The following is an 18,043-nucleotide window of genomic DNA, read 5'->3' as shown; positions in this document are numbered from 1 at the left end:
AGATGTTAAAGACACAGATTCAGGACAGTACAGGTGTGAAGCTCATGGAAAAAGCAAAAAAGAAGTGGCTGTTATTTATCTTCATGTTGCAGGTAAGTGGTGCTTACTTACTCATGATCTGTATACAAACATTTGTAGAAACAATTTTGTTTAGTAACAAATCATTACCCTGTGTTCCTCTTCTCAGAGTTTAAAGTGGTCTCCGGCGTCTATTCTTTTAGCCCGTCCAATTACTTTCCTGGTGATGATGTCACTCTGCCCTGCCACCTCTCTCCAAAAAAGAGTGCTGTTGCCATGGAGATCAGGTGGTTTAAGGGGACAGACTGTATTTGTGTGTACCAGAATGGGCAGGTCAACGAGGGGAAAGGCTATGAGGGCAGAGTGAGTCTCTTCACAAACCAGCTGGAGGAAGGAAACGTGTCTCTGATGCTGGGGAATGTTCAGAAATCGGATAAAGGAAAGTACAAGTGTGTAGTCACCCATGGAAAAGACAAGATGGAAAATGATCGAAACTGGCTACGTTTGAAAGGTAGTTTTTCCAGACGAGCAACTATTCAATAATAACATCTGCTTATTAATAAGAACTGCTTATTGTCTCCGAGTGACCATCAGACTTCATGATTGACTATAGTTAAAATGAAATGAGTAGAAAACATTATGGAAGGATGTGCAGACAGAATACAGGTTATGACATAAAACCTGACCAGTATGCAGGACTCACTCCCTCAATTCTGACAAGAAGGGGACAAGACTGATCAGCCTAATGGTGGTGATTGATGATTTGCAGACAGAGAAGAAACCCAGGCGAGTGTTTAAGAGAAGGTGTGAATATTGCAGTGAATGATCTGTTGCATTGTTATTTGCAAAAGTGCACAATCAGGAGATGTATTAAGAAAAGGTCACTATCAAGAGATATTTTTTGTACTTGTTAATAAGAATTGTATGGAAGTGAATGAATTTGACCAAAAAACATGTCAACAAAAAGGTGGTATATGCAAAGCCTCATAAAATGTTTGGTGTATGTAAATTGTTAGGAAGGAGATATTAGAGAAAATATGTACATTTTACTAAGTGTGAGGATTTTTTTATATTAATTTTGCACTCGCATGTGAAAGCTGACAGGTTCCATTGCTGTCAAGCCAAACCTTTCTTAGCTCCTGGATGACTTCACTTAGGAGGTTGAGGTGGTCAGTCCAGGTTGTGGAATGGATCACCACGTCATCCAGTTAGGTGGCTGCGTTCTGATGGTGTGGTCATAAGACTATGTCCATCAGCCGCTGTCGGTTTGGATGTGTCTGACCTGCAACAGCCGACAATATTCTGCTGTTAGTTATGGCATACTTTGGTCTGTGCTGGGGAATTCCTACTCAGCTAAAGAATAGCACCAATTCCCAATCAATGTTCTTTGTGGTTACCATTCAATGTGGGACTGCTTTGGGGTATTGAGTAGCAAAAACCACAATGACTAATATGTACTTGTGGCCCCCAGTCGACTATGGGAGTGGTCCCACAAAATCCATTCCAATCTTGTTGATGGGAACACTCATGATTGGTATTGGAATGAGGGGTGGAGTGGGTTTAGTGGGGGAGGTTTGTTGGCACTGGGGCCACTGTTGGCAGAAGTTTTGCACATACAAGTTGATCAGGCACCAGACCTTCTAATATTGGCCACTCAGCTTTCCTATTCCCCACGCAGATTTTTTTGTTGGGGACCTCTTGTACATCACTGTGCAGGCAGGATACTGGGACTTTTTTGCACACCTTAGGCGCATATGTGAGCACTGTTGGTCAGGCAATGGTGATCATGCTACACCTGTCCATCAGAGCTTCAGTGGGGACATCCACTTTTATTGTGATGGGTGGAGCCCTGGCCTGAGATGTATTGTGTGCATTTTGCACCCAGCCTGTTGGGCATGGGTTCGTCCTTGGGAAAAGTGACCCCGGGGTGTTTCTTTTGGCCCTTTGTCCCCAGTTTCTGCTCCACTCTTGGTGTTCTTTTAATAATCTTATGTGTGAACGTTGAGGGTAGTGAATGTGAAATGGAATGCAAAGTGTGGCAGTCTAGTTGAAGCGGAGGAAAACATTATGTCCACCCTCTGGGCTTGGAGCCAGAATGCATGCACTTGTCTCTCCATTTCTTTTCACTTGTGGTTCACAAAGTAATTGTTGCAATGTTGTTCTCAGATTGCACAAACTTAAAAAAAATAAATGATTCTTTAATTAATTGAAGTACTTTAAAAACTTGAATTGTAAATCAATTTTCAATTTAAGCGAATTAATTTCACCTACTTAAATTTTTCAATATATTTTAAACCAAAACAAGCAATTATTTAAAATATCATAATAATATGCCTAGCTTTGGGCATGGTCATTAGTAGGAGTGGAAGGTGAATACTGGTGTTTTGCATTTACAGTATATCCTAATTTCAAATCAAACCAAATGTTAATTTATATAGCACCTTTTATAACGAGACGTTAGCAAAGTGCTTTACAATAAAAATTACTCATTAAAACAAATAGAGCATTTAAAACCAATTATCAGTCAAAAAACACTAAAGGAAATTTGTCATTTGTAATAGTAGGAATATTGTTGACTTGCTAAACAGATGTCTTTAATTTAATTGCTATGGAAAGTTGTTCATATATTTAAAACTGTGGTGTTAAATGACTCGGTTTGCCCCACACTTAGTGACACTTAGGAGTTACATGTGTTTTTAAAAAACATTTCTTCAACAGTAGATTATACAGAATTTTATTGTCATTATTTTCTGAACCTCTAAACATTTCTGTTTTTTTCTTCTTTTTAGAATTAAAACTGGTATCTGAACCATACAGTTACCTTATATACAGCAGGACCTTCTACACATGTGCTGGTGATCAAGTCACTCTGCCCTGTTACCTTTCTGCTAAAATCAGTGCTGTTGCCATGGAGATCAGGTGGTTTAAGGGGACAGACTGTATTTGTGTGTATCAGAATGGGCAGGTGAATGAGGGGAAGGGGTATGAGGGTAGAGTGAGTCTCTTCACCCAAAAGCTGGAGAACAGAAACCTGTCTCTGATGCTGAAGAATGTTCAGGAGTCAGATGATGGAGAGTACAAGTGTGAGGTGACTCGTGGAAAACACAAGATGGAAAACAGTGGCGTTTACCTACATGTGTCAGGTAATAACTGAAGAACAAACATAAATGTAATGTTCATGTTCAAAGTTAGAAGCACACAGTTTCCATTCATTGATAGTAAGAAGCCCAAATCTGTTCAAGCATGAGAGTGCATTATGTTTGGCGTGGAAGAATTTAAGTGAGTCTTGTAGCATAATTAACACAAATCCCCACAACCACATCCCCAAATCTACCTGAAAAACCTTCTCACAACACTGAATCTAATGATATGGTGTTATTTGGGTACTAGGTGCATGACTTATGTCAAGTAGGCTTTAATGTCATTCCAACCCTAAACAACTTTCCTCTCTGTATGCTGGTTCCTCATTCTTGCTGATTAGACCAACCACAGTTGTGTCAGCAGCACACTTGATAAGATGATTCCAGCTGTGCATTGCTACACAGTCGTGAGTCAGCAGGGTGAACAGCAGGGGACTGAGAACACAGCCCTGAGGGGCCCCAGTGTTCAATGTGATGGTCTCAGAGGTGCTGTTCACGATCAGGACTGCCTGAGGTTTCTCAGTCAACAGGATCAACCTCAAAACTATCATTCCTCAGCACCTGATTCAATTGTTCTGCTCCCAGGATCTGCTTCTCAAACCTAATATCCCTCCTCAGGAAAGATATACTATCTCAGGCAAAATAAAACCAAATATGTTTGGTTTCCAGCCAGTGTAGTACCACCTATTCTAGTTCAAAATATTCTGTGCTGCAGATGGTGCACTTTGGAATGTCGGTGTATGAGACACCATGCAGACCCAGTTCACTCCAAGTTGTTTCAGTGCTGGAGTTCCTGCAAGAAAAATTCTCTGCAGGTATCGGTCTATGTATGCACCATTTCAGCTTATGCTCTGATTAACGGGGTTGGCAAGAACCTCCTCGTCACCTGCTTCATTCATGGAGCAAAACAACAGACGCCGACTATCAGAGGGACAGTCCCTGCATGGAACTTAGCTATGATGTTTGGAGCTCTGGTTGGGAACCCTTATGAAACGAAAGAGTCAGTACCTGTCAAGCTTCTGACACTAAAGATGTTTTAGTTTTTTTTCATGCCTATTACTTCAGTCTGGCCATCGTGCATAGATTTTGCCCCTGGGCTGGTCAAAACTGTTTGATTATACATCCAGTCTTTCTTGAAGCTTCTGCCATTCACAAAACCGGAGCAAGAGCGGTTTCACCCGCTGTGTCCGTTACATGCTCTTCAGATTTATGTTTATCTCACTAACCAGTGGCACAAGTCATTTGAATTGGGGGTCGCAAGTGAGGTGCGGCTACAACTAGGCAAACGATTTAACATTGGCTGAGGGATGCTATTACCCTAACTTACGAGTTCCATGGGCAAGTTCCACTTCTAGGAGTTAGAGCCAATTCATCCAGAGGTTTCCCCCTGCAGCAAGTATGTAATGCAGCAGGCTGGTCCTCCCTGCACACATTTATCAGGTTTAATAGTGTGGATGTCCATGCTACTTCAGACTCATATGTCCTTTAGTCAATATGTTGTGTACACACTACACAACTTTAAGGGCCAGACACTTCCAGTACAGCGGCATTGACATTCTTGAATCCTTCTTTGAATTATTTTGTTTATTCACGTTTTTTGTTAATGTAGTTAGGTTATTTGCTTGAAGAATACTGGTATACCCACAACTAATACTCCTAAGTTCTCCCACACCACCCTGTTACTACATTTCTTCCACTAGCATATTAATATTCACTTTTACAACACTGACGCTTGCCTAAAAAGCCATAAATGGACCGGTACCCTCTACATCAGAGCACTTAACCCTTACCTTGCACTGTACCATGTTCTGTCCAATCCTCATAGATTGCTCTACTGATCCCATCATCTTCCATGCTTCCAGACTCTTCCTGTTATGGCACATAGGTGATAGAATAAACTTTTCCTAGATGTCTGAACAGGTGGTTCAATTTCTTGTAAATGCAAATGATCAAAAATCTGTGGTAAATATGGCAACTGTAGTTGAATGCACTGTGACCTGATGGTCTGAAATATATCTGTTATTCCCCCAGAATTCAAACTGGTCTGCAGATCTGAAGATGTTGGACAGTCCACTGAATCAGAGTATGGGTTTCATGAAATGCTTGTGGCTGATGGTGCTGATGCCACTCTCCCCTGTTACCTTTCTCCTAAAAAGAGTGCTGTTGCCATGGTGATCAGGTGGTTTAAAGAGACAGACTGTATATGTGTGTATCAGAATGGACAGGTGAAAGAGGAGAATGACTACAAGGGCAGAGTGAGATTCTTCACCCATGAACTGGAGGAAGGCAATGTATCTCTGCTGCTGAAGAATGTTCAGGAATCAGATAATGGAATGTACAAGTGTGAAGTCACCCAGGGGAAAGTGAAGGTGGAAAATAATCGAAACTGGCTACGCGTTTCAGGTAGTTTTTTAAGTCAAACAAATATTTAATAATAACAGTATTTAATAATAACAATATTTAGTAACAATATTTAATAATAAATTTCCCAAATGTATGTGTTTTGAGATATGAAAACAGGACCAAGATTGTTCGGTCTGGAAAAAGTATGCTTTATACAGTTGTATGATTTGCCATGGGGTTCACGTTGGGGTTAGTTGTGGGGGTCACTATAGCAGCCAGTATGTTGTTTCCACTCCCTCCGCTTAGGTAAAAGAGAGATTATCCAGATCAGACAAAATTCTTTTCTTTTTTTAATCCTCTGCAAAATTGCAAAATAAGCAAACCTACTGTACATTACGACTCCTTGCATGCAATTAAATGAAAATTGCTCAGATTTGGCCGTGGTTTGGAATATCGAGGCTCACCCATTCATATTTCCTATAATTTGATTAAGAAGCAAAATTACATATTATAATACATCACCTAACAAAGACACATTCTGAATATTATCTGAGACATTTCTCTGTTTCTTCTTCTTCTTAGAACTAAAACTGGTATCGGCACCATTCCTTCACATTGTACACAGAAAGAAGTTATCTCTTTCAGAACCTTACCACTTCTACACCTGTGCTGGTGATACAGTCACTCTGCTCTGTTTGCTCTCTCCCATAACCAGTGCTGTTGCCATGGAGATCAGGTGGTTTAAAGGGACAGACTGTATTTGTCAGTATCAGAATGAGCAGATAAAAGAAGGGAAGGGGTATGAGGGCAGAGTGAGTCTCTTGCCACAACAGCTGGGGGAAGGAAATGTGTCTCTGATGCTGATGAATGTTCAGAAGTCTGATGCTGGAGAGTACACGTGTGAGGTGACTGGCTGAGAACACAAGGTGAAAACTGGAGTTTACCTAAATGTGTCAGGTAATAACTAGTAAATGACTATGAATGTAATGATGTATATACTGTTTATAGTCTTTATACTGTATATCAGTGGTGTCCAATCTTTTCCACAAAGGGCCAGTGGGGGTGCAGATTTTCATACCAATCAAGGGAACGCCTGATAGTCATTGAAAAGGAAAATTTGGTGTTGCTCTGGTTTGTTTGGAATAGAACCCTGCACCCACACCAGCCCTTTGCGGAAAAGATTGGACACCCCTGCTGTATATGCTGCATACTCAATGCAGTCAAAAGTATGTGCACCCCGGTAATAAAACCCATGTGTTTTCCCCAAATCTTTGCCACAAAAGAAGTAACAAACAAGTGTACAATATCCATTCACTGAAAGTAAGAGCCCCAAACTTGTTCCAAGTCAAGTCAAATTGGCTTTTCATTTCAACTGTATACAATGCAGTACACAGTGAAATGAAACAACACTTTCCCAGGGCCAAGGTGCTCCATCATATGTACAACATCAATTAACAAATGGAACACAAAACTACACCGAACTCTAATTTAACATCACAAAGTGCACATTTAGTGCAAAAAACAAAAGGCAACATGAGACACCAGGATCACAACATCCTTGTGCACAAAGCGAGCTTCATTAAGGCATGGTAAGTTAAATTTGAAGTTCAATAACTTGAGTGTCCTGCACAGATCTCTGACCTTAACACCTCTTAACACCTTTGGGATGAACTGTAACATAAGTGTCTGGAATCCCAACATTAGTGTTTGAATCTAATTTGATCTCTTTTTTTTTTGTGTTTTTGGAACATTATTGAGAAAAGAAACGTGTTCCATATCAAGCCTGTTTCTGCATGAGTTCAAATGCATGCAATACCCTGTCTCTGATTACATGAACCCAATTCAAGCTCCAGAGCGACGTTCAAAAGTGCTTTGAATCTCTATCAGTGAACAAATCTACACCGGTTCACTATATTACACACTTAAGATAAATCAGTCTACAGCTCTGATGAGACGCTTGAAGATAGCCAGTGACTCTGTTGATCCGACATCTAGAGGAAGTTCATTCAACCACTTTGGTGCCAGAACAGAGAAGAGCCTTGAAGTATGCTAAGTGCATGCATTGAGCAGTGCTGGAGGATCTCAGGAAGTGTGGTGCAATGCAAGAAGTAATGAGGTCTTTGAGGTAAGATGGTGCTGGACCCTTTTTGGCTTGGCAGGCAAGCTATTGGAAGCCAGTGGAAGTAGCAGCAGTGGGTTGGTGTGGGAGAACTTAAGAGGTTGAAGACTTAAACATTGATACTTGCTTATTAAAAAATAAATAAATCACACATCTACCTGACTGATCCCTCCTTCTGTCAGGTTACAAGGAAGACCTTCTTCAAGACTTCTCTATTCTTTATTCTAGTACCTATGTTGTGGAACAAACTCCCTCTAGTTACAGTCAATTTTCACATTCATCCCGAAGGTGTTTAATAGAGTTATAAAGCTCTATAGCAGACCACTCAAGATCTTCTTCTCCAAGCCATGTAAAGTATATCTTCATTAAGCTCGCTTTGTGCACAGGGGCATTACCATGCTTGAACAGTTTTGGGTTTCCAATTTGTCCTATACAGTTGTGCGCCTCCAACTTTGTGGTAACTGTTTGGAGAAAAACCACATATGGTAGGAAAGGTCATGTGTCTCTATAATTTTGTCCATATAGTGTCTATATAGTGTACCTCTTCTTCTACAGAATTCAGTCTGGTCCACAGGCCTGAAGATGTTGAAAAATCCTCTAGATTAATGTCTATATTGAAGGTATTATATGCTGATGTTGGTGACGATGTCACTCTGCCCTGTTACCTGCATCCAAAAAAGAGTGCTGTTGCTATGAAGATCCGGTGGTCTAAAGAGGAAGAATGTATTTGCGAGTACCAGAATGGGCAGGTGAGAGTGGGGGAGGGCTACGAGGGCAGAGTGAGTCTTTTCACCGACAAGCTGAAGGACGGAAACGTGTCTCTGATGCTGAGGAATGTTCAGCCCATTCAACCGGGACTGTACAATTGTGAAGTCACGTGTGGAACAGAGAAGGAGAAAACTTCACTTAAACTTGCATATCGATGTAATGTGTACACATTTTTACTTTCTTCTGACATTGACTTCACTACATTTATATAGAAATTTCATTTAGAGTCAGATTTGTATATAAAGTGTTTGTAAAATTACAACAAATCAAATATATGATTTTAATCTTAAATCTTCTATTTTATTAATTTTTTTTTTTTGCTTTAAACATGAATTTTGTTGTAATATATATTTTATATATACATTTTATAATAATAATAATCATAATATAATTAATATAGTTTTTATATTAATTTACATTCCATTTTCAGTAATAGACATATAAATTCAAAACTATAAACTTTAATGGAATGAAGTGGAGTCTCTAATCTCATTTCTCCTTTTTTTAACAGTACGAGGGGGCTGTAAGTATTACATTATAAATCACACACACACACACACACACACACACACACACACACACACACACACACACACACAGCACTTTAACTCATACGTATAGGAAGTCTTTATAGTGTTACACTAACGTGGTATTTAATTTGCCTGATGTTGGGAGCAGCAATCACTGATCTTTCTCTTTAATTTATTATTAAATTAGAAGAATAATCTTGTATCCATGCTGCATTTTTTGACATTAAAAGATTCACATTCACAAACACAAATAAATACAATTCCTTTGGATTTACAGTTCAATTAAGAGACGAGTCAAGCGATGAGGAAGACGAGCCTGGTAAATCTGTCATATTTCATGAGTCTAATCACTTTTTAAATATAAAAAAATATATTTTGTTTTTGAAAACAAAAAGCTTTTTCTTCACAGAAACAAGAACAAGAAAATTAAGTGATCCACGTGACCTTCGACCCAGTACGTCAGTTACACCCTTTCACCACTAGAATCAGTAACGTGTGCTCAGGGACTTTATCAGTGATCAGTGGTTCAAAAACTCTACAGTGGTGCTTAAAAGTTCTTGAACTCTTCAGAATTGTCTCTATAATTCTGACCCAAAGCATCAGACAAAATGAACTCAATCAAACTAATGACACAAAAATGTTATAGTTTTATTTATTAAAGTATTTATTGATAAAATGATCCAATATTACATCACTGCGAACGGCACAATTACACAATTTCTTGGAGGAATTTTAACCCATTCCTCATTACAGATGCAGATTCCTCATTGTTGCTCGGCTCCTTCATTTAAACTTCTTGCTTCAGGACCTGACATTCATTCCAAAACATTAACTTTGTTCCTCTTTATCTCATTTTGTTTGCATTTGCTCCTTCCTTAATGTAAAAATTGCACAAAAGATCCAGTGTTTTACCAATAAGTAGAGTTTGCACATCCCTTTTCCTTTACACAACCAAACTTTCCAGTTAAGTATAAAATACATTCTGTCTTTACAAATTTACTAATCCAGTGTTTTTATGTGATTCATTTTCTCTTTTATCAAGTAAAACCCGGAAGACGATGGAGTAATCCACTTGACCTTCCAAACAGTAAGTAATGCGTACACTATACTCTGAGGCTGACATTCAACTCTAACTCTAATGTACTAACACTGATATAGTTAGCATATCAATTATATCTCAAGTATTCGCATCTTAAAATGTTTAATAGAAAAATAAAATTGTCCTCAATTTGAATTAACTCCAATTTATACAGCCTCCAGATAATATGTTATGAGTTTTGTTTAGTTTAGTTTATGTGCAGTGTGAAACTAAACCAAAATCAGTAACAGACAAACCAAAAGTATCAACTTTGCTGCGATTCAGGAAATGTTGTATAAAACTGTATGGTCCTGTCAATTTCACTGACATCTCCTCTGTGTGTTTGTGTATTTATACAGTGTGAAGACGGAATTTAAGAGAAAAGAAGACAATTACAACAATGGACACGAGAGAGCATTTACACAGCAAAGAGAATCCAATGATTATTATTTTGCACGGAATGTAACTATGAAACTGTCTTCACTGGACCTAACTACAAACCCGATTCCAAAAAGTTGGGACACTGTACAAATTGTGAATAAAAACAGAATGAATGATGTGGAAGTTTCAAATTTCAATATTTTATTCAGAACACAACATAAATGACATATCAAATGTTTAAACTGAGAAAATCATTTTAAGGAAAAAATAAGTTGGTTTTAAATTTCTTGGCATCAACACATCTCACAAAAGTTGGGACAAGGCCGTGTCTCCACTGTGTGGCATCCCATCTGCTTTTTATAACAGTCTGCAAACGTCTGGGGACTGAGGAGACAAGTTGCATAAGTTTAGGAATAGGAATGTTGTCCTATTCTTGTCTAATACAGGCTTCTAGTTGCTCAATAGTCTTAGGTCTTCTTTGTCGCATCTTCCTCTTTATAATGTGCCAAATGTTTTCTATGGGTGAAAGATCTGGACTGCAAGCTGGACATTTCAGTACCCGGATCCTTCTTCTACTCAGCCATGATGTTGTAATTGATGCAGTATGTGGTCTGGTATTGTCATGTTGGAAAATGCAAGGTCTTCCCTGAAAGAGACGACGTCTGGATGGAAGCATATGTTGAACTCGGTGGTCAGACAGATCGATCGATCGATCGATCGATCGATCGATCGATCGATCTATCTATCTATCTATCTATCTATCTATCTATCTATCTATCTATCTATCTATCTATCTATCTATCTATCTATCTATTTATCTATCTATCTATCTATCTATCTATCTATCTATCTATCTGTAAATGAGCTGGTAGTTAAAAATGGCCAATGTATCAGCAGATGCTCAAGATAATTAATCAAGACTTTCAGACCAGAGTATGTGGAATAAAAGTGCTGTTTTAAATGTCACATTTGTAAATCTCTCACACACACAGACACACACAAGCTGAAACATGGTCTTTATTGCAGTAGAATGAGTGGTTCAGGTCAGGGAGAAGAAAACTAAGACATCACATGCTTCAGGAAAAAGGAAGTGAAATTAATAAGTAACTGTATCTGTACATTAAAGCGGAGTTTCCAAATGAACCTCAAAGAAAATTACTTCCATTCCTTTAGCAACACATCTGTATGGTAATGAAATCTTTTATTTATTTATTTTTATTATGGCAGGAATTCAAGTGCTTCAAATGATCTAGAAAACAGATGATGTAGGAGTCAGTTATGAAATTTATTGCCTATTTGAAGTCAATGCTTCACCCGTCGCAAGTCACAACCTGCTCATTATTACCTCTCATCTCTTTCTCACACAACTGTCTTACTGAAAACTGTTTTACAACTTTTTAAAAGAACTGATGCAGAATATATATTCATTAAGCTTTCAGCTGCTCTGAGATCTAGTTTAGATTCATCTGGAATCTTCTCTGCTTTAAATGAACATGTATTCTGTTGAATGATGGGGCAAGAGAGTAGGAGTAGAAGAAGTATTCTTCAATCAGGCCACAGAGCCCTTCACAGCATGAAGCAATGCAACAGTCTGTTACTTGCTGTAACTTTTGTTTGTTGATTAGGCAGATCTGATTATATTTCACCTTGAAGTTCCTTTAAAATTGGTTCTTTTGACGTCTTAATGAGACACGTTGAACAGTGAGTTGACATTAAGGATAGAAATATATTAATTATCACTAATCACACGACCTGTTCATTGCACTGTAAAAAATAAAAATTTGAGTTAACTTAAAAAATGTAGTAAATTTGCTGCAAAGCAATTTTGAGTTTACTCAACTTCCATGGTTAAAGTTATGCCAAATCATTGTAGAAAGTGGATTGAAACTGCTATCTTAAGTTAGGTATACCTTCCTCAGTAAGTTCACCTAACCTTCCTCAGTAAGTTCATCTAACTAGTCATCATGAGTTTGTTTAAATTTAAAAAGGGGTTTGAGTGAACTTTAAAAAACAAGTAGGGAGAACTACAGACCTGAAGTTCAGTAAACTCAAAAAAGCTTTGCAGCAAATTTACTAAATTTTTTAAGTTGGTTCAACTTAATTTTCTTCTTTAATTTACAGCTTTAAATGTTTCATTCAAACTTCTTTCACAAATTCCTGTTTGGCACAGGAATTTCACATTAAAAATCAAACACAGATATTGCAAAACATACTGTAAACACAATGAAAAAAGACATTTTTTTTAGAGAAAAATGTTTATTTTACAATTTTGCCAAGCAACACATTTCCTGTCAACATAAACAGCAAAAATTGGATTCAGATAGTTTTTTTCTCTAGTCATCAAAATATAATAACTAATTGAAAATAAAATATATATAAAATTTAAATAAAATAAAAGGCAAAAAGGCAATCTTGTAATGACTTTAAAGTGCTGGAGTAAAATAAATTGTTCTCAAAGTGCCAGAATAATCTTAAAATGAGTTTAAGAGAGTTTCAACACATTCGTTAGAGCAATGAAGTATTAACTGTTATAAACAAAACTTGAAAGTCATTAAACCTTACATTAAAACTCAAAACTGACTTTGGCATATGTTGTACTGTAATACAGCTACTAAACAAACAGGAACAAATCAGTACTTGCACTTTTGATTAGCCATATGAACTGCAGCTACTTCAACTTGAACAGTTTGTTTTGAATCACTGGACTCTTGAAGAGCACTGGTGGTCAAGGCCAATAAACACTTTCTGAATAGTTTCAAAAGTGTATTTTAGTTCTTCAGGACAGCTAATGATTTTGATAGCATAAATCAAGTCAAATAGGAGAGCAACAGCTGTAGGGACGTCTTGCACATTATCCAGCACAACTTGCTCCTCTAAAACTACAGACAGGCACCTTACATTTGGGTTTGAATGGATGGTGGCAACGTCATCTTCAACGACAGTTAAGACCCCCTTCATCATCCCTTTTGTGTGAGTGTCTTCTGGGTCTGTGTCCTGCAGTAAAAATCAGCATAAACACAGAATCAAAACCCATTTTTAATTGATTGAGATCTGCTGGACCACAAAGAGATTTTTATATTGTTTTAGATAGGTCACTCAAAATCACACATGCCACAATTTTCCATTGTGTTTGCTTGGATATACACCATGCTGCCAAAAGTTTTGGGACACCCCCTTCTAATGAACAGGTTTGACTACTTTAGTAATTTCCATGAATACAAATCTTAATGTTTAAGCATATGATGAGATTCGATGAAATTGTGCGTGTCTAATTTTATAGCAACAGTTTGGACAGGACCCTTTTCTCTTCTAAAATAGCAATGCTGCTGTGTATGGAAAGGTTTAAAAAAGAAATGACTGATTCAGTCAGTGTGGAAGAACTTGACTGGTCTGCAGAAAGCAATGGCTTAATCCCAGATCAACATCTCTGGTGGGACTTATATGCAGACATTGAGCCAAAAACTAATCACCAAACACTAATGACTTCTGCTTACACTATATGGACAAAAGTATTGGGACACACCCTTCATTAGAACAGAAAAAGGCACTTCCAAAACTGTGGCAACAAAGATAAAAACATAATTCATGTATTTACAAATTGTATTTCCATCGCTGTTGCAACAGTTTTGGAAGTGTATAAAATGACTACCCATATGTATAAGTCATTGGTGTTTGGTTTGAGTTTTTGGCTCAAGCTCTACATTTAAAGTGACATCAAAGGTGTTCAGATGAGATTAGGACTTGGCTTCATGCAGACCAGTCAAGTTCTTCCACACTGAATAAATCAATCATTTCCTTTTGAACCTTTCCTTATACACAGAAGCATTTTCATGTTAGAATAGAAAACTTTTGGCAATACAGTGTAACACTTAATTTGTGGTGTCAGACTCATTACTGATAAATATTCAACTAGGATTATTTAATAAATACATTTTTGCCAACACTTTGCCTACGCCATTCTACTCTTTCCCCTGACGTGTGGCTTATAGAACAGTTATCAGATTAGTTTCGGACACCAGACAAAACTGTTTTCTCTGGATAGTACCTCAGGTATAAGATAATATGCCTATAACAGACTGATAGCACACTTACCAGGCAAGACTTTAGGAAGTTTCCAGACTTTTCCCCTCATAAACAAAGGTAGACTTTTGAGAGCTGTAGGTTTATTTTGAGCAGCACATCTGCCTGAAAGACACAGAAAAAGTAAAAACGTTCAGATTTATGCTTTCGAGATATGTGGCTACTAAAAGTTGAAAGGACATTGGTTGTCAACTCACAATCTTTAAAAGGACAAGTGACTGTGTCATGCCTCCTCAAAGGATTACACCCGGGATGGCTGACAAACATCTTTAAAATCACATAACTCACATGAAAAATTACATCTTGTCAAATGTGTTTTTAACGCACCTAAAGTTTTAAAAGTGCAGATGCAGTCAGTATACAAACAAGGATGCTGCCTGGATCTCCCTCGATAGTGCCGAAACCTGTAGTGTTTCAAAAGGACCTCTCTGCTACTGTGGGCAAATCTGCATTCCAAACCTATGAAAAGAAAAACAAACACAGTTTGACATGTGCAGTAATACATTCCATCTAAATTGACATTAATTGTTTAAAACACAACATAAATATTACATACAAAAAATGAGAATATACAATGAATCACATTCAAAGCTAAAGAATAATGCCAAATTACATTGAACTAGTTAAATAGTGCTAAGAAAAGCTATGCTAAAAAACACTAAGCTCCTGAAATACTAGACATTTGCTGATAATTCATGATATATTTTCTGTATTTTAGACCGGATGTTATGTAAATCATGTTATGTTTTACGTCTAAGATCAGAAATAACCACACGGTTAACAAGGTTAAGAATACCCTATAACTTACTGAAATGTAAAATGCTGGTTTTCCCCACTTTTTAATAATACTAACGACTTTCCTTGTTGATTGTTTAAGAGTCTTCAGTCAGGTAGATCGCATTTTTCCCGTAAGTAGTGCTCTGTTTCATGGTGTAGCTGGATGATCAATAATCACGTGTTTAGCATTAACGTTAGCCAAAACTGATTTACAGAAAGCAAAACGTAGCCGGTAAAATGGAACTGACCAGCTGGCAGACGATTCTGTCTGGTCTGAAAGCCTCCCTCTAACACAAATCAAGCAAAGATTTATCCATAAAGAACGATTCATTCTCAATTTAGCATTTGTAATTAGCATTAGGCGTATGACTGTGTTTCTTATGTCTTTTGTATGCTTCTTTAATGACTTAAATACTAAAGATTCTATTAACTCCATCCACAACACACAATCCATTAAAATACAGTTTATTGTAATAACTATAACATACAAAAATCGTGTATTTTAAAACATTTCACTCAAATTTTGCAAAGTGAACTGAACATGACCTTCAAATGAAGCACGTTAGCTGTCTGAGCTCATTGCAAAATATCACTACATTCCTTAAAATAGTCTTATTAAAAACAACGTTACATTTTACGTTAAGCATTTGTGTCATTTATTTGGGTAATTTTCGATAATAAAATTTAAAGAAAGCTTACCTGAATAAGAGAACATCCAGCCCCTTCTAAAATGCAGTTGATGAGGGGAAACCCTGTGCACAATGCTACGGAAACAGACTGCGCATGTGCAATAACAGGAAGTGAATCGCTTGAATGAAGAAATCAAAATGTTACGTTTTCCCAAATTAATTGTTTATTTTTATTTGACAAAATAGTAGTAAACATGCAGTTAAATCTTTTTTATGAGTAAACTCAACACTGTGCTCAAAAATATGTCCACCTAACTTATAATTTTAAACTGAGTTAACAAGTTGGATTTTTTACAGTGTATAATACATTACATAATATAAACTTGACAGTGTAATGTCACTAGACCGTCCTCCAAAATGTTCACAGAGCGCTGTGTCCATTACCCATGTGTCTTTTAATTCCTACAGCTGAATCTTTTTTGAAGAGCATCTTCTTCTGTCTGTTTTTGAGCGAAGGCTTCATCCTCTGTGCTTCATGTCTGCTTCAACTAGCATCTCACTTCCCAAGTTTTCTACAGTGCATTCTTCTGTTGGTGACACAGTCGATCCAAAATGTATACTCTCTCAAGAAATGAGTGATGGTACCAGAGAGATCAGGTGGTTTAAGGGGACAGAATGCATTCACCAGGAGGCCTTTGTGCCAAACAAGTATTTTTTTTTCACGAGCCACATTTCTGACACTGAGAGATGTTAAAGTCAAGGATTCGGGAAAGTACAGGTGTGAAGCTCATGGAGAAAGAAAAGAAGAAGTTGCTGTTTTTTCTCTTTATGTTGCAGGGAAGTGCTATATCGATCAATCGATAGATAGACGCACGGACGGACGGACAGACAGAAAAACAATTTTGTTCAGTAACAGCTGTTTCCGCTGTGTTCCTTCTCAGGGTTTAAACTGGTCTCCAGCTCCCAACCTTTTGGCTTCTCCCATTTTTTTCCTGGTGATGATGCCACTTTCCCCTGCCATCTGTCTCCAAAAAAGAGTGCTGTTGCCATGGAGATCAGGTGGTTTAAGGGGGCAGACTGCATTTGTGTGTATCAGAATGGGCAGATGAGAGAGGGGAAAGACTACGAGGGCAGAGTGAGTCTCTTCACCCACGAGTTGAAGGAAGGAAACTTGTCTCTGATGCTGAGGAATGTTCAGGAGTTGGATAATGGAGAGTATAAGTGTAAAGTCACTCATGGAAAGGACAAGGTGAAAAGCGATCGAATCTCTCTATGTATGAAAGGTAGTTTTTCAATACAAACAAATATTCGATAATAACATCTGTTTAATGATTATCTCTGAAGGCTTATTTATTTAGTAACCAAAAAAAGCTGCAGTATAAATTATATATTAACATTAACATATTTTCATTCAAAACAATTTTTCAATCGAAGTGGCATTGTGATGATGTACATTATTATCACAGTGTTAACATTACATACTACATACTAATTAGGAGGAAGTACCCACCACTAGACTAATATACCCTTGTGAGAGCGACCTCTGCTGGTGATGATGTGTGAATCAGCTTGAAATCTATGATCAATTACAAGTATATTGTTTTCACCTTTATTACAATATTATTTATGTTTTGGTTTCTTAACTGTTTTTGAGGTATTAAAACTGGACCAAAGGCAAATTGTTGGATCTGGGTGCTTTTATACAGTTTATTGATTTGCTGTTAGGTTAGTTGTGGAGTTTGCCATGGGGTTCGCTCTAGTGGTCGTTTGAATGTTTTTCCCATTATAATAAATAGCAAAACCCGAACCCTAACCCTTTTCATTTATTTATTCTACAAAAATGTAGTTTTTGGAATTTTAAATACCTAGAAAATTGTGGTGTTAAATAACTTGGTTGCATGTTATTGTAAGGTCGAGTCGGAGGCAGGCTGTGTGGAATTCATTAACGGTTTAATAGAAAAGCACAGAGAGAGATAAAAGCCAAATTGAAAAGAGTCAAACACAGAGTAGAGCAGTCCACAGAGCAAACAAATTCAATACATGAGGAACCAGTAAATCATAGTGAAGAAAAACAAAACAGGATCGATACACAATGGCAGCAAATAACATAAATGGCTTGGTATGTAGTAGAAACATACAATACTTTGCATTGTGGTTAGCATTAGCATAGCTTAAGAAGG

General features: G+C 37.5%; 2 protein-coding genes across 2 annotated transcripts in view; both read left to right on the top strand.

Moving 5' to 3' along the window:
- LOC124383995 (butyrophilin-like protein 2) overlaps positions 1-8,311 on the top strand; it is an 8,904-nt gene extending 593 nt beyond the window's left edge. Inside the window, exons 2-7 of the mRNA XM_046846434.1 lie at positions 1-92; positions 188-529; positions 2,808-3,161; positions 5,190-5,561; positions 6,084-6,458; positions 8,176-8,311. The exon at positions 1-92 is cut by the window's left edge and continues 203 nt beyond it. Coding sequence (XP_046702390.1) covers positions 1-92; positions 188-529; positions 2,808-3,161; positions 5,190-5,561; positions 6,084-6,418 — 1,495 coding nt within the window. The 3' untranslated portion in view covers positions 6,419-6,458; positions 8,176-8,311. The remainder of the gene's footprint in view (positions 93-187; positions 530-2,807; positions 3,162-5,189; positions 5,562-6,083; positions 6,459-8,175) is intronic.
- Positions 8,226-10,553, top strand: LOC124383998 (butyrophilin-like protein 2). Its single transcript, XM_046846439.1, has 6 exons — positions 8,226-8,544; positions 8,900-8,911; positions 9,196-9,237; positions 9,328-9,372; positions 9,961-10,005; positions 10,356-10,553. The coding sequence occupies exons 1-6, from the start codon at positions 8,226-8,228 to the stop codon at positions 10,358-10,360; spliced, it is 468 nt and encodes a 155-aa protein (XP_046702395.1). The 3' UTR covers positions 10,361-10,553.
- The last annotated feature ends 7,490 nt before the right edge of the window (positions 10,554-18,043 follow it).

The sequence above is a fragment of the Silurus meridionalis genome, chromosome 4 (assembly GCF_014805685.1).
Source record: "Silurus meridionalis isolate SWU-2019-XX chromosome 4, ASM1480568v1, whole genome shotgun sequence".
Taxonomy (NCBI): domain Eukaryota; kingdom Metazoa; phylum Chordata; class Actinopteri; order Siluriformes; family Siluridae; genus Silurus; species Silurus meridionalis.
Note: the sequence above shows the minus strand (reverse complement) of the source record. Positions and strands in the feature narration are given on the sequence as shown.

Excerpts from the sequence above, each read along its gene's own strand:
- LOC124383998 (XM_046846439.1), top strand. The coding sequence starts at position 8,226 with ATGTCTATATTGAAGGTATTATATGCTGATGTTGGTGACGATGTCACT. Across the intron at positions 9,238-9,327 it reads CGATGAGGAAGACGAGCCTG|AAACAAGAACAAGAAAATTA; the intron begins GTAAATCTGTCA and ends TTTTCTTCACAG. Across the intron at positions 9,373-9,960 it reads TCCACGTGACCTTCGACCCA|TAAAACCCGGAAGACGATGG; the intron begins GTACGTCAGTTA and ends TCTTTTATCAAG.